At 57.5% G+C, this 15539-nt stretch overlaps 7 protein-coding genes across 7 annotated transcripts; 4 read left to right on the top strand and 3 right to left on the bottom strand.

Annotated features, from left to right (window-relative positions):
- Positions 1-642: 642 nt before the first annotated feature.
- Positions 643-1744, bottom strand: EV422DRAFT_267063 (PLAC8 family-domain-containing protein). The gene is made up of 5 exons (XM_053065841.1): positions 1628-1744; positions 1394-1522; positions 1037-1315; positions 895-945; positions 643-822 (listed from the first exon to the last, which is right to left on the bottom strand). Exons 2-5 carry the CDS (start codon positions 1466-1468, stop codon positions 790-792), a joined length of 438 nt encoding a protein of 145 aa, XP_052921921.1. The 5' UTR covers positions 1469-1522; positions 1628-1744; the 3' UTR covers positions 643-789.
- A 204-nt stretch (positions 1745-1948) lies between these two features.
- On the top strand, positions 1949-5369 carry EV422DRAFT_267017 (uncharacterized protein). Its single transcript, XM_053065840.1, has 2 exons — positions 1949-3129; positions 3205-5369. The coding sequence occupies exons 1-2, from the start codon at positions 2083-2085 to the stop codon at positions 5152-5154; spliced, it is 2997 nt and encodes a 998-aa protein (XP_052921920.1). The 5' UTR covers positions 1949-2082; the 3' UTR covers positions 5155-5369.
- EV422DRAFT_543689 (uncharacterized protein) lies at positions 5139-7263 on the bottom strand. The gene is made up of 4 exons (XM_053071339.1): positions 6954-7263; positions 6727-6775; positions 6549-6640; positions 5139-6472 (listed from the first exon to the last, which is right to left on the bottom strand). The coding sequence occupies exons 1-4, from the start codon at positions 7125-7127 to the stop codon at positions 5585-5587; spliced, it is 1203 nt and encodes a 400-aa protein (XP_052921919.1). The 5' UTR covers positions 7128-7263; the 3' UTR covers positions 5139-5584.
- Positions 7264-9084: 1821 nt separating this feature from the next.
- On the top strand, positions 9085-11772 carry EV422DRAFT_543682 (ergosterol biosynthesis ERG4/ERG24 family-domain-containing protein). Its single transcript, XM_053071338.1, has 4 exons — positions 9085-9647; positions 9974-10926; positions 11010-11282; positions 11379-11772. The coding sequence occupies exons 1-4, from the start codon at positions 9106-9108 to the stop codon at positions 11579-11581; spliced, it is 1971 nt and encodes a 656-aa protein (XP_052921918.1). The 5' UTR covers positions 9085-9105; the 3' UTR covers positions 11582-11772.
- On the bottom strand, positions 11773-13296 carry EV422DRAFT_543680 (HIRA-interacting protein 5). The gene is made up of 3 exons (XM_053071337.1): positions 12841-13296; positions 12195-12748; positions 11773-12079 (listed from the first exon to the last, which is right to left on the bottom strand). Exons 1-3 carry the CDS (start codon positions 13085-13087, stop codon positions 11960-11962), a joined length of 921 nt encoding a protein of 306 aa, XP_052921917.1. The 5' UTR covers positions 13088-13296; the 3' UTR covers positions 11773-11959.
- EV422DRAFT_543677 (ribosomal L22e protein family-domain-containing protein) lies at positions 13290-14334 on the top strand. Its single transcript, XM_053071336.1, has 2 exons — positions 13290-13886; positions 13966-14334. The coding sequence occupies exons 1-2, from the start codon at positions 13731-13733 to the stop codon at positions 14242-14244; spliced, it is 435 nt and encodes a 144-aa protein (XP_052921916.1). The 5' UTR covers positions 13290-13730; the 3' UTR covers positions 14245-14334.
- Positions 14074-15367, top strand: EV422DRAFT_266812 (uncharacterized protein). The gene is made up of 2 exons (XM_053065839.1): positions 14074-14810; positions 15060-15367. The coding sequence occupies exons 1-2, from the start codon at positions 14502-14504 to the stop codon at positions 15192-15194; spliced, it is 444 nt and encodes a 147-aa protein (XP_052921915.1). The 5' UTR covers positions 14074-14501; the 3' UTR covers positions 15195-15367.
- Positions 15368-15539: the final 172 nt, after the last annotated feature.

The raw sequence follows: 15539 nt of genomic DNA, 5'->3' as shown, positions 1-15539 counted from the left end.
ACCCCATCCGTCCCCACCCCATCCTTCTCCACCCGTCCATAAACCCTATACTCCCTCATCAACTGCGCAATCAGTTCACTAGGGTCATAGAACGTCTCCAACCGCTTGATTCTGAAATCCTCCGTCACCTCCGCCACAGTGACCCCAAAGACCGCAACCACCTTATTCACTGGGTCCGCCTCGATCTTCCGCCCATCGCGGGTGATGGATTTGAATTTCCCGACACTCGTCCCCCAGGGGCGCTACTTGCGTCTCCCGGCGGTGAATGGCAAACGCCAGTGCACATTCCTGAGCTTTTTCGGTGGGCTGGAAAGACAAGAAAACTGATTGACACCGCCTGGATCTGGACGTTCGGTCGCGAGAACAGGTGCTCAGAGTGTGTTTTAGATGCTCGGTGCCCGACGCTATACTGGGGGATGGCTCTTTCGGCGGAAGCGCAGGGGAGCTCAGCGGACAGAACGCGCGGGTCCGACTCGTTCGACATGAAAGGCGCATCCGAGGCGGATTCTCAACCTTCCCAACCGATTCCAAGTTCACACTCCTCAGAACTGGTTGCCTACTCAAAGTTACAAACTTCTATTCATCTCTCTCAAAAACCGACAGTACACTCCAATCTTCCCTCCCCTCGCAGCAAAGTGCATCAAAAGTTCCCTCAAAAGGGTTGTCCATATCGTTGTGGGGTTTCACGAAACACGGGCATATGGAATCATGTCCAATAACCTTTCGATGGGGTTTTCCTGTGTGTTGAAGCCGCTGTTTCTTTACTCTGGCAATTATGGTTGGCTGGGCCTAGTTCATCCCAGCGGCGATCATAGCATCGATCTGGGTTGGGGGAAAACCAAGAATCGTTAGGAAGGGTGCATATTGGCGGTTTGGCATCAAGACGTAACGTACCTCGCGCTTCTCTTGGGTGAGCGCACAGGGCATGCAGCACCAGTGCGCCATCTGCATCGAGATGAAAAGAATGTTCCGTAGTGAGCGTCATATTCACAGGGGAGTGTTTGGTTCACATCTCGCATCCAAAACCGAAACTTACGCAATCAGAGCACCCATCGCCCGTAATATTGAACTTGCTCCTAATCGAAGCCCGTCCACCGGCCCCAACGCACGCCGAACAGCATGGGTTGGTGATGCAATAGATGCAGCAATCACCCCCGCATCCGTCGGATTTGTTCAGCGATTGCTTGTTTTTGCCGTACACGATGCACGGGCAGAACATCGCTAGGCAGCAGGAGCCGCAGTCGCCGAAACAGTCAAAGAGCCCAAATGTCCAGTCTTTCGGGGGGCGTTGCACGACTTGAGTGACTACCACTACCTGTGGGGTTTGAGAGGAAGGTTCTATGGTTGGCGGGAGTGATCGCCGTTCTTATGAGGCTGCAGGTGACATCCTTACATTTGCTTGTCCGGGTATAGCCGTGGCCGGTACGAAGCCGGGCTGGACCGTCGACATCTGAGGTTGTGCTTGCATGATGAAATGCGCTTCGAAGGCTGGATATAGAACCGGATTGATGTGGCAGCGAGACTGTGAGGAGCGTAACAGCAAGCCGTTAGATGAGAAGTGTCAGGAGAACACTTTCCCCCCGCCTGCCGGATCACCCGGCCACGACTGCAGAGCAAAAGCACTCACCTCTCTTGATGCAGAGTTCGGACAGGAATATGTAAAAGATGCGGGTAGGTCGGATCTGAGGAAAGCGCAGAATGTAAGAGGGGTGGATGCTGCGTGGGGGAAATAGTTTGTTTCGACCCCACCTCCACCCGCGCCCACGGGGTGCCTATTTCTCCAGCACACATTTGCAGCAAGCTTAATTGGGAGCACTGTCAGTGTGCGAAAGAGAGAGAGGAAGTGTTCGTAAGCAACTCCGACCTCTTAGGGAGTCACGTGACCAGGCGCCTCCCCTTCCTGCGCGCAGTCGGAGGGAGCGTCTTCCACCGGGTTGTTTTGTCGAGCGTCGCCTTGCCATGGTGCTTCTGGCTGCTATTGTGTGAACTCCCGACGGGTGAGATACACCAGGAGAGGAACTCAGTAGAGACACATTCAGCGCCGCTCCCTCTTTCGCGCCGGGGTCAAGCTACCAGCACATAATGTATCGCCCGAAAACGGTACTCTCCGCCGCCCGGCACCACCTGAACCTTCGCCCAACAACAAAATGCAAAACCTGCGAACGCACCTTCCGCCTCGCCTCCGTGCACCACGACTCCTGGAAGACCAAATTCAAAGACCTCGTAACCGACAAAGATTGGACCACGGAGCGCCGCGAAGAAAGTGCGCCCAGAAGAGTGCCCGCGCGCAATGACTTTGATAAGGAGCACTTCCCCGTGCGGTCTTCCCGCATGCGGAACGACGACGGGCGGTATATGGAGGACCGGGACGCCGAGTATGAGGGACGGAGAGGGCCGTCTAACCGGAAACCCGTTGATGAAGAAGACTTCTTTGAAACGCGACGGGGCGGAGTTAGTAATGGCAACGACGGTAGAAGTGGGGTAGGGAGGGGTGGGGCATACCCACGGACGACAGCCGGTGTTAGAAGTGAGGGATATCCACGGACAACAGCCGGTGTGAGGAGTGAGGGATATCCACGGACAGCAGCTCGAGACGAGAGGGATGCCCCGGGCGATCTCAAGGCATACCCGCGAACAACAGATCGTGATGAAAGGATAGCCCCGCGCGATGGCAGGAGTGAGGCATACCCGCGGAATACAGATGGAGACGAGAGGGAAAGCCCGCGCGGTGTCAGTAGTGGGGCATACCCACGAACAACCGATCGTGACGACACCGACCCGCGCGATGTCATGGGTCGGCTTTTTCCACGAAAACCAGAGCGAGACGACTTTACCGACGGCCCGGGCGATTTCAGACCTCCACGAACAACAGCTCCGGAGGAACAGGAAGCCCCACGAGACAATCGACCGCCCAAAGCGGCATCGCCAGCGGAACGGCAGGCTTGGTACAGCGACCCCTACCATCTGAGCGCCCGCCTTGCGCGGCTTGTGGGTACCGGGTGCGAGGAGGAAGCATTGGAGCTGCTGATGCGGCATCAGGGGGCTAGCACGCCGGAAGTGTTTGGGAACCTGATTGCGGCGTTTGGGAGTAAGCGGAATTGGAAGGCGGCGTTGCATGTTTTCCGATTGGTAGGTTTTCCCGAGCGCATTGGGAGAGGTATGAAAGAGCCGTGTTTACTCAACGGTTTGGATTTGGATTAATAGATGGAGAAGCGGAATTTGAAACCTACGGATCGAACGTATACATCGCTGTTCAGCATCCTCGCAGACGCGGCGGCCGCGAACGGAGATCCTGCCAACCGCAAGAATCGTCTCGAAAGCGCAATCAAACTCTACGAAACCCTTCCCAAACTGTCCACCATCCAGTTGAACGCCCTCCTGAAAGTGTGTCTGTACTGCATCAACGAAGGCGGGTGGGACCTCGCCTGGGAATTGTACCACAAAACGTACCCTCAGGCGGTAGAAGCCGCACAAGGCTCAGAACCCACGGACCCCACACCGTCGCAATTGGCGACCACGGACGCCACCACCTTCGACATCGTCACCTTCACCTACATGCTCCGCCTCTGCGCCGAACGCGGCGGATCCCTCGGCTTCACCCACGCCCTCCAAATCTGGGCCACCATCCAAACCGAATGCACCAAAAACATCAAACCCCGCCCCGCCCGCGCCAAAAAACCCATCACAGACACCAAAGCCTTCATCCGCAACGCCCCCGAATACGTCGACGCAACCCTCTTCACCGCCCTCCTCACCTGCTTCATCCGCGCGCCGACGAAAGAAGACACACTCACCGCCCTCCCGATCATCCACACCTGGCTCGGGCTCACCCCCAACGAGCTCGCGCCGAACAGGATGACCACGCCGCGCGTCGACTGGACCGTGCAGCTCCTCGACCGCGTCCTGCACATCGCGGCGCGGATCAACGAGCCGGGGCTGGCGGTGTTCTGGTACAAACAGTTCATCCGCAAAGGCGACATCATCCCCGACGCGTACATCTACAACACGGTGGTCGGGACGCTCATGACCGACCGCAACCCGGAGGCCGCGTGGCGGTTCCTCGACCACGACTGCGACGGCAACCGCGTGCGCGCGCAGGCGAGGGTCGTAGCGTATGCGCTGGACACGTCCGCCGGGAAGGACAAGGTGTGGCGGGACCGCGCGCGGGACGTCGTGAGGGAGTGGACCGCGAACGGACCGCCGCCCGCCGCTCACCCCGCCGATCTACCGTTCTTGGCCAACCTCGCGCAGCTGCTGGTGGAGGTGAGGGAGTTTGGCGCCGCGTGCGCGTTGTTGGAGCCCCATCGCGTGCGCTTGGTCAGTCAGGCGAGGGCCGCGATCGTTAGCTGTTTGGAGGACCCGCTGAAGTCCGCCGGCGCCGATGGCCTCAGCCCCGTGGAACCCCTGCAAGCCCGGCTTCGGTGCCTGGCGGCTTTACGCACATCGCTGCTGAAACTTACGGCGAAAAGGGAGGGGCACGCGGACAGGTTTCGTGAGCGGGATGAGCAGAAGGTGTTGGAGATGGAGTTGGCGTTGAGGGAGGTTGAGGAGGTTTTGAGGAGCGCGAGAGGTGCGTTGGGTGCGAGCAAGCGGGGGAGGGTGGAGGCGGGCGGGAAGTCGGCGCGGGGTGCGAAACCGCCGAAGCGGAATGCAAAGCCAAAGCCAGAGCGAACTGCGAACCCGGAGGGGCGGGTCAAGCGGGCACGATCTGCGAAAGCGGGGAGGTCGAAACCCGCGCCGAGTGTCGGGCCGGAGGAGCAACCTGCGAAACAGGAGCGGAGCGTCGAAGCGGCGGAGCAGACCGAGACGAAACCCGCGTCCACGACATCGGCAAACAGGAAGAAGACCCCCGCGTCCAAAACGCCACCATCCGACGCCGGATCCCAGTCCGCAGACGCACGGCAGACGAAGAAGAAATCACCCACGAGCCACGCCCCATCCGCCACCCCGGCTCCCACCCGCAAAAAAGCGACACCGGACACCAAGAAGAACCCCTGGGACCGCCGAAAAGCACGCAAAAGCAAACCGGGTGCGGAGGTGCGCGATGCGGAGGATGGACAGCCGGAAACGCCCCCGCAGAACACATTCAAAACGGTGGAAAAAACGTCACACTCGCCCACGCAACCGCGGAGCACGAAACCCGAGTCGCTGTGAAACAATCAGCCGGCCCCCCCCCCCCCCCGGGTAGTGGGGACATGATGTAGTTGAGTGGTTGAGGATGTTATGCGGCGTAGAGATGTGAGCCATTGCGGTGTAATCGTTTTATGAAAACATATGGGTACGACGAATATATGGTTGCTGGACACAAAACAGATTGTCGCAAGTCTGGGAATGTCCATCGCGCGGGGGTTATACGGACTATGTACAGTACATTTATCAGATGTCGTTTGACGAATGGTATTTACAGAAAGGGGGGGGGGGCTATGAGGATTTGCGGGCGTGGGGGGGTCATAAACGACGCTTCGCATCAGCAACAAAAGAATGTACGGCCATTATCAACATCCAGTCTCTCCACGCTGACTGCGTCCTCCCTCCGCCAGACTCCCACCTACGCTACGCCCCTTCTCCTCAACCCTACCCAACCCTACCCAAACGGCCTCTCCTGGAACATCTTCCCGCCAGACACGTGCCGGTAATGCGGGACCGGGTCCCCCTGGTCCTCCCTTTGCTGCTGCTGTGCTTGCTCACCACGCCCGTCCTCACGGTGTTGGCCATGGTGTTGCTGATCCGCCGGAAGCGTGGACGGACGGTGGTGCTGGTCGCGGGACGAGAAGGGCGGGGGCGGGCTCGTGGGGACCGTCGTCGCGGTCGGGGGCGATTCCGCCGACGGGGCCGGGGCACGCGGCAGATAGGCGCTATCGAAATGCTGCTGGTACGCGTCGGGATGATGTGTGTTCAGTAAGGGGGCGGTGAAGTCAGAGTCGTGTGAATGCGGGATGTCGACCGTGACTTCCGAGACGGGACGCCGCGGGAGGGTGTTGCGTCGCGAGATGGCGAGGGCTTGTTCTGCGAGTGCGTCTTTGTGGTGCTCGTTCTCGTTCGGGAGGTGCCCAGCGTGAGATGCGTGGTGCGGGGCGTCATCGTACTTCTCGACAGTGGAATCGGTTAATGTCCCGTACATCCCCTTTTTCTGTAACGTGCTCCTCCGCCTCCTCCTCTGCATCTCATCCACCGGTCCCTCCAGTTCCCACCTCTCTTCTCTCCATCTTTTCAGAAGCACATACAACCAATACGTCCCCGCAACGCTAACCACACCCGACACGAACGCCACAACGATGGCGATGATGACCGTCGCCTCACAGGTGGGCTGTGATCCCCCAGGCAAGGCGGGCGGGGTTCGTTGTTGGCAGAGTGCGAGGAGGGTGGAGCGGCGGAGGAGCATTGTCAGTGGTTGGGCGAGGGAGCGGGCGAAGGAGATGAGGAGGATGAGGGTGTGGAAGCGGAGCCAGGATGTTAGGGGGGATTTTAGGGACTGTGTTGGGGGAAAGGGGGGCCGTGTTAGAGGGGGGTATTTTTTGGGGGTGTGTGTGAGTTTGGGGTGAACTTACAAAGAGGAGGCCGGTTAGAGCGACCAGGCCGGCGCCGGCGAGGAAGGTGTCGGCGCCGATGGTGCTTATGTGGGCCCAGTTTGGATAGCTCCCTGGAATCATAGAGGAAATGGATGAAATCAGGATCACCAAACCATACTCTGCAGAAAGAACGACAAGAACATCCCCAACAACTCACATGCATCCCGCTTCACTACACTGACGATAATGACACCGACGCTCGATACCTGCAATCAACGAGAAGAAAAACGTATTAACAGCCGCGATGCGAAGCGATGAACGATGATCTATCATCAACCCGTCAACAACGATACCCTGCTCGCTCCGTTCGCGGGGAGCCTCGCATCGCTTCCAGCCTTCCGCGTTCCTCAGTCCCATCACACACCCATCTGACCACACACTCACAATCATGAACGCGCTCAACAAGCCGGCGCCCAGTCTGACGGGTATACAACAGCAGCAGACAGCGCGATATCTACTGTGGCGGCTGGGTGTTCCCCTTGGGTCGTTCATATTATCGTTGTTGGGGTTGTAGGAGGAGGAGGAGGAGTGAAAGTGGGAGGGTTGTTGGGAGGACATGGTCGGGTGTGGCAGATAGGAAGTATGGGACGGAGTTCTTTGAGAAGAGGACGGGGGATAGAGTGGGTTGTAAGAGAGGTTATGTACAGTATTTCAGGAGCAAGGAAGGGAGCGAGTAGCGAGGGTAGCGCAGACGAGAGAGAGAGAGAGAGAGAGAGAGAGAGGAGGCTTTGAGAGGCGCGTTTGTTGCCCCTTTGAGCCGTGCGGTCGCTCGCTCTCTCTCTCCTGATGAGACTCAGCCCCTCTAATCTGATCTATTTAGTTGAGGACGCGCCACAAGTCGCACATCGCAACGACAAGCACCCAACGTCGTAGGAACACCTCGCTGAAACCGCCCACATATTCGAGCTGGTTCCCATGTAACCCCCATTCAGGTGCAAGGGACACTTGGGCCGATGCGAGGGAACGGCGTCAGCTTCTGCATAAAGGGTGCGATAGGGCGTCAGGTGGGTGCAGAGTGCCGAGCGTCCCAGCGGAGCGAGCAGGGTAACGTTCAACTAGCCAACCATCAACGATCGCTTCCACTTTCATCGTTCAACCAACAAACATCGCTTCCATTTTCATCGCTTCAACCAACCAATCAACCTTCCCTCACTTTAGAGAGCGAGCGCGGACGGGGAAGGCATTCCGGGAGCACGATATCATAGCCGACATCAAAGTACAAGAGCCCCTATCAAAGCAAGCCACCGGTTGCCGCCGTACTATTCTACCATACACGAGCGGTAGCGGTCGAGGCGCTTTTACGCTGCTTGGAAGGGGTTCCCACATCTGTCCACCACCAGTACCCAGGATCGAATCACTCCTATCGCAACACACATACCGAAACAATACAAAACGCCGACACCGTGCAAAAACCCTACAAAAGCATTTCAAAACCTTTACAAACCACCATCCCCTGGCGTCAACGGTACTGACCAAGATGGCAAAGACGATGGTCCTGACAGTCATGCGCCCACCCGCCCATCCCCGACTCTGCTCGAACATGAACCTTCTTGCAACGTGCGGACCCCATGGAAGATCGCAGCACTTCTGCTGAAGAAACGGAGGCACAGCGCAACCAGGTTCGACAGGATCGCTTGCGAGCTACGTTGGAGCATGATTCTGCGATGCGCCGTGATGGCCTGCTGCAGGATGGATCAGTGGATCCGTTCTATATCGAGCAGCGTAGGCACCAGGGTACATGGATCTCGCAGCATCCGTTCAATGGCAAAAGGCGCGAGGCCGCTTTTGTCGACACATTCTTGCAGAAGCATACGGACTTCATGCTTACTTTTGGTCTTCCGATTGATGACTTCAAGTACATGCAGAAGGTATCTGGCTCGCTTGAAGGCGACGCACCACCTGGTTCGATACCGCATGCAGGCTTGATATGCGGAAAGAGGATTTCGAAACGGCTTTTAAGTTAGCCTTTTATCCTACGAACGCGAAAACCAACGCGCTCAATGCTCTGCATCGAATGACTTTTCATAAGTCGATGGATTCGTATGTGACAGAGTTCAAACGTATCGTTGCCGAGGCACAGCGCAACCTGGAGGTTATCACTCCTGACGATTTGAATAACTTGTTTATTCGCGGGCAGTGCATCATGCAGAGCGTGACCAAGGATGGAGGCCGAGAAACGTCTGTCCGAGCTATTGAAATCACGATGGACGCAATGCTGAAGTCGTAGAAGGCCTGAGGCGCTAGGGGTTGTATTTTATGATTTAGGAATTTGATTGATTACATCATGACAAAAAAAGCGTTCAATTTGGTTTGAGCTGCACTTTGAGTTGACGTTTCCTATGCTGCCTGTGAGCACGTTGCAGCGGAATCGCAGGATGAGACAGCGTGTGTGCATAGACATTATTGTAGTGCAAAGGGAGAGTTCGCCCTATACACGACGAGCAGGCGTGATTCACTCGGATCTCTTAGGGGAATGCGTAGGGTTCTCATCGTTCAGGTGCGCGAAAAGCGGCGAAGAGCGAGCGACGCGTGATGAATGGATGCCCTCCGACTGATGGATGAGCCAACGGGCGGGTGGCATGATTCTCTCACACAGACTTTTCACACTTCCTCCCCCCCTACATATAAGCTCCCTCAACCCACCCTCGCTTCTCTTCTACAAGTCCCACCCCCCCTCCCAGCCATGACCTCCCGAAGACCCGCCCGCCGCACCCCCATCGTCGGCGGCGACGACCAACACGACCCGCTCCCCTCCACCTCGCGGGGGGGTACCCGCAGCACGCCCAGATCATCCACCACCGAACCCCCCACCTCATCCCGCGCGACTGCCGCAACCAACGGCGAGCCCAAAGGACACGCCCGTCGAGTCTCGACCGCTTCTGAGGCTTCGTCCGTGGCCTCCCTTGCTACTAAGAAAGTCACTGCTGCGACGCGGAAGGCGGCTACCGCGGCGGCGGCGCTGGCTAGTAGGGAGGAGACTGAGTCGAATGTTTCATCGAGATTTGAGGACGAGGGGGATGAGAGTGAGGAGGAGGGGGATTATGATGAGTTCTTGAATGAGGATGATAACTACGATGGGTGAGTGGCCGAGCGTCGTGAGCGGCAGGTATGCGTGGGGCGGGCGAGTCCTGGGGCGAACCAGATTACGCCAAAGGCGCAATACTCCCCTCACCCGCATTTCTGAGCGAGTCTCAGCTAGCGTCAGATCTTCCTTGCGAGCGAGCAGCATGTTTGTTGACGGGTGGACCGACGGTTGATGCTTGATAGTAGATAGTCGGTTCATGGGTAGAACGCCAAAGGCGTAAGGATTCCCCCACCCACCGAGCGTTTCAACCATCCAATTATCCACTCGCTTCATCCATCCATCGCCCAAACTAATGGAACTGCATCCCTCTTCGATTCAGATTCGCGCGACTTGTTGACGACGTGAGTGAAGATCAGTCGACCGTGGCGGGATCAGTCTACGGCGATGGCCCGCCGACCACCTCCGGCACCTCCAGCGCGCACGCGACGTCCGCACACGATTTCGAGTTCCTCGGCCCACACGGCACCGCCCTCGTCGTGATCGGCGTGCCCCTAGTCGTGCACCTCCTTCACGTGCTCTGCAACCCGACCCCAAGCGACAGCGAGTCCGGCGGAAACTGCCCTTCGCCCGATTTCTACGAGCGGCCCGTCGGTTTCCTCCTCGACCAGATCCGCCACACCACCTTCTTCTCCTTTCGCGCCCTGCTGGTCGTCACCGGTTGGTTATTGTTTCAAGCCCTCCTGTACGGCTTCCTCCCCGCAACCTACCGCAAAGGCACCCCGATCCCCGCGCTCAACAACCGCCGCCTCACATACACCATCAACGCCTTCTCCTGCTGGGTCACGACGCACATAGGCCTCTTCGCCCTCTACTCCTCCAAGGGCCTCGCGCCCTTCCTCTGGGTCGCTGACAACCACTTACAGCTTGCCTTTGCAACCTCCTTAATCGCACTCACACTGTCCGGTCTACTCTTCCTCTTCTCCCACCGCGTCCCCGAGTCGGAAGCCGACAGGCCCATCTTGGCCGAGGGCGGCGACACGGGCTACCACCTGTACGACTTCTGGATGGGGCGCGAGCTCAACCCGCGGCTCTTCGGGTGGTTCGACCTCAAGTATTTCTGCGAGCTGCGCCCGGGGATGATCGGATGGTCCGCGCTGAACATCTGCTATGCGTGCAAGCAGTACGACACCTACGGACATGTGAGCGGAGCCATGTGGCTGGTGTTGTTGTTCCAGGGGCTGTATGTCCTCGACGGCGTGTGGAACGAGGCCGCGATCTTGACCACGATGGATATCACGACCGATGGGTTTGGGATGATGTTGGCTTTTGGTGGTGCGTCTATTTCATCGTCACTCTCCCCCTCTCAACAACCCCCCCTACTCACCCCCACACCACCCCCTTCTGATACCCCACAGACCTCGTCTGGGTCCCGTTCACATTCACCCTCCAAGCGCTGTATCTCACGACCTCGCCCGGCCCGCTGACGCACTTTGGCCTCCTCGCCATCACCGCGATCGAGCTATTCGGCATGTACATCATGCGCAGCGCCAACAGCGAGAAGGACGCCTTCCGCACGCTGCCGCCCGCCCACCCCCGCATCGCGCATCTGGATTACATCGATACCCAGCGGGGGACCAGGCTGCTCGTCAGAGGGTGGTGGGGCGTCGCGAGGAAGATCAACTACCTCGGTAAGCTATCCGTATTCCACTTTTTTTTTTTCATATCATCCCGAAACACGGATGCGAGCTGATGATGACCCCCCCACCCCCCGATGAATTTGGTAGGCGACTGGCTGATGGGCATCTCCTGGTGTCTGACGACCGGGTTCGCGTCCCCGCTCCCGTACTTCTACGCCCTCTACTTCTTCATCCTGCTCGTGCACCGCGCCATGCGGGACGACAAGGCGTGCAGGATCAAGTATGGCGACAGGGATTGGGAGAGGTACTGTAGGAGGGTCAAGTGGGTCTTTGTTCCCGGGGTTTATTGAGTGGGTGGGTTGCCGATGTGGATGGGCTTATTTGCGGGGTCGGTTTTTTTAGCCCGCCTTTTTACCTGGGGTTGGTGGATCTCATGTGGTATCTTACGGAAATGAGAAAGGGGGGGACGAGATTCTCATCTCGGTGTCCCTGTTCATGGAATATGCGCGGTTGTAGATGATAATCATTCAAATATGTACAGTGGGTGAATCTACGATGAGGGATTCGAGTGTGGATACTGCATGAACGCTCGAACCAGACACGTAACGGGGATGTAAAGAGTGTTGTGACATCTCGGGCGTAGATAATGCGAGATAGTGCGTTGCCCGAACTCCGGGCTGCGAACACTGGGTTGGTGATGGGCGGCGTGAAGGGGAAAGCCAGAGATCTCAGACCCCGCCAAGCTGGTGCTGTTGGAGCTGGCGCTCGAATTTCTGGAACTCGGCTTGTCCGACGGCTTCGTGGGGGTCGAGGACTTGTTCGACGCCCTGGACTTCTGGGATGTAGTGCTGTGAAAGTGCGAGAGGTAGGTAGTGTCAGTCATAACCGCACTCGGTAATGCCGAAAGTCTCCCAATACGCATCGATGCGAGTGACGAAACCGCCTCCACTCAACTCAACTCACCATCAACATAGTCTCAATCCCATTCTTCAGCGTCACAACCGACGAATCACACGTCCTACAGCTCCCCTGCAGCTTCAACTTTACAATCCCCTCCTCAAACCCCTTATACTCGATATCCCCGCCATCCTCCTGGATCGTCGGTCTGATCCTCGTATCCAGCAACTCCTTAATCATCGCCACAACCTCCGAATCCTCCGGTAAGATCTCCGTGTCGCCCCGCAGGACCGATGCGCCGTCCTCGCCCTCCGCTCCCGCCGCACGCATAACGGGTTGACCCGTCGCGAAGAAATCCATGATACAGCCGTAGATATCCGGCCGCATGAGCTGCCAGTTCGCGTCGGGGTCCTTGGAGATGGTGATAAAGTCCGGCCCGAAAAAGACGGATTGCACGCCGTCGATGCGGAAGAGGGAGGCGGCGAGGGGCGAGGTGCCGAGGGCGTCGCGGGGGGAGAGGAATTCGGCGGTTTGCGGGGCGGGGAGGACTTGCTGCCCTGGTTTGAATTTGAGGGAGTCGACGTTGGGGGTTGATTCGGTTTGGATGAACATTGTGCGGCCTGGTGCGGGGGATGGAGGGCGGGATGATAGGATCGTTAGTCATAACTCCACCGTAGATCTCTCCTCTGCCAATGGATAGTATGCTACTTACGTTGTTGTTCCGCCCCCAATCCCGCCGCCCTCCTCCACGCCAAACTTCCAGGCACCACAGTCGGCGCCCTACCCTTCAGCTCAAATTTCGTGCCCGCCCGTCTCACCAAGCCCGAAGCGCATCGCCGCGCCGATAGTGTTACCGCCTGTGTGATTGCGCTAGAGGAACGTTGACGAGCGGTCGATGAGAGGAGGCATATCGCGGAGTTGCGGAGGCTGCCGGTTGTTGTTGCTGTGGGTGGAACCATCGTTTTCGCGAATAGCAACGAAGAACTGACGAGTGAAGGAGGATATGCTGCGAGTGTGTATGCGAGGGTATGTGCGATTGAGCTTGTACTGTACTTTGAAGGAGGGATGAGAAGTGAAATGCAGCGTTTCGTCAAGTCGTAGTCGGGAAGCAGCTGCGAAATCGGCTAGGACGACATGAGAACACGCCGCATTGACTACTGGCTCGTCTGTGTGGCTTGATGTGGCGCAGTGCGGCGTCGACCGTGCAAGAGTCGGCGAGCAGAGCGAAGAGAAAAAACATCGCCCGTTCCCGTCTCTCTTCCTTTTCCCCTCCCCCAGCACATATCCTACGGATCCTATCCTCTCGATCTACGGACTACCTCTTAGCAGAAATGGCTGTCACAGTAAGTATCCCGTACTCCTGCCCGCTGCCCTGCGTCCCACTTGGTTTTCGGTCCCCTTCTTCTCCCGGCGGTGGTAGTAGGTTCGCCGTCCATTCTCCCGCATTCTCGGAAGTCACGTTCTGGGAAAAAAGCTGCGACGAGAATGGGGCAACCGAACGAATGCTACGCCTGTAGCACGACCCCGCTGGATGAAAAGGTGGCTGCGAGCGACAGAGTAGCCTACTTTGGCGTCCCCTTCTGAGCTGCGCGCCAGACGGGGATGTTCAAACGGTTTGCTCGACTGCTTGGAACCCAACCACTCACCATCCGCACTCTTGAGCAGAAGAAGGACAACAAGGCCAAGAAGGCCCCGGTCAAGTTCACCATTGACTGCTCCAGCCCCGCCAACGACGGTATCTTCGACGTTGACTCCTTCGTAAGTTCCCCGCAGTTCACATTCTCAAAAGTCAAAGCATAGAACCGAATTATTCACATTCCACCCGTTATGTCCACAGGAGAAGTTCCTTCACGACCGCGTCAAGGTCTCTGGCCGCACCAACAACCTTGGAGAGGCCGTGACCATCAGCAAGGGTGCCTCTGGAACCCTCACCGTGACCGCCTCCCCCAGCATCCAGTTCTCCAAGCGCTACATCAAGTACCTCACCAAGAAATTCTTGAAGAAGCACCAGCTTCGTGACTGGGTTCGCGTCATCAGCTCTTCCAAGAACGCTTACGAGCTCCGTTACTTCAACATCGCTGAGGCCGATGCTGACAACGACGGTGACGACGAATAGATTACTCGTCTTCTGAGTTCTCTTTTTTGTCTTGTATGATATCTCTATCACAAAATACACTTGAGGGTTTTTGATAATTTATGTTGCGAGCTTCAACCAATTGTTGTTTGGGTCCAAGTGGTGGTGCGGCGCAACTTCATATTTGGTGGCTCTGCGATAAGCGGTATTGCTCTTGTGACGTACAGCTCGGACATGTGATGTTCAACCCCATCTTGGGCATTCTCCCCGCTGCTCCCTTCAAGTAGCGCAATCCCACAATGTTCCGTCTAACCCGCCGCCTCACCGCCCTCCCTCGTCCCTTCCTCTCCCTTCCCCCTCTCCCGCGCACCATCATCCGCACCTTGGCCACAAAACGCATCTTCGTTGGCAATGTCCCACAAACCGCCACGACCGAAGACGTCACCTCCCTCTTGAGCAAGCATGGCACCGTGACCGACGCGTGGCTGTTTATCAACAAGCTCACGGGGAAGCATCGCCAGTGCGGTTTCTTCGATATGGAGGCGGCGGAGGCGATTGTCGCGATTGAGCAGGTGGATGGGAAGGAACTTCATGGGAGGCTTTTGAGGGTGAGTTGTGGGTTGTGAGGTTGTGAGGGGTTGGTGAATGTGCAGCTTGGGGAGTTGGATGGACGGGTGAGGGGTGAGGGATGGATTGTGCTGTGGCCTTGTTTGGAAGGGTATCATTCCCGTTGGGCGAATCCAGTACGCTCGCTCACACTGCCCGACGAAAACAACCTGCATCGGACTCTTTTCTCCCAAAGTTGTATCACTGACCAGGTATGTCTCGGCCGTCTGCTTCCCGATACGCATCCACAGGTCGCTGAAGCCACGGAACGCGAGCCTGCCGGCAGTGCGGATGCGGAGCAAGTTGTTCATCGATCGACGAATAATAATCGGTTCCAACGACGCCCCAGAGGCCCCAGGCGCGATCGGGATGAGGGCGGGTTGTAGGGGTGGTGTTGGGATTGAGGGATGCGATGATGGGTGAATGGTGGGGGTGTGCTGGGGATGACGATGCCGCTAGTACAGCCGACAGGGCTGCAATGATTCCGGCATGATGCGGAGTACACCTACGGCAGATGGATTTTTTGGTCGGCGTAGACGGCATGCACGCAGTCATCCATGGTGCCAACTCGGCAACCCAGTATGGAGTACGTTATCTAGGGATTCGACTGCGTCCCCATCCTTCGTCAGGCATTTCAACCCGCCGCGCTTTCTGATCTCCAATGTTACCCTCGAATGTCCGATGTGAATAGGCCGCAGATTACATACATTTTGAAAGAAGGGGATCGCTTC

The sequence above is a fragment of the Fimicolochytrium jonesii genome (genome assembly GCF_025526975.1).
Source record: "Fimicolochytrium jonesii strain JEL569 chromosome Unknown EV422scaffold_32, whole genome shotgun sequence".
NCBI lineage: Eukaryota > Fungi > Chytridiomycota > Chytridiomycetes > Spizellomycetales > Powellomycetaceae > Fimicolochytrium > Fimicolochytrium jonesii.
Note: the sequence above shows the minus strand (reverse complement) of the source record. Positions and strands in the feature narration are given on the sequence as shown.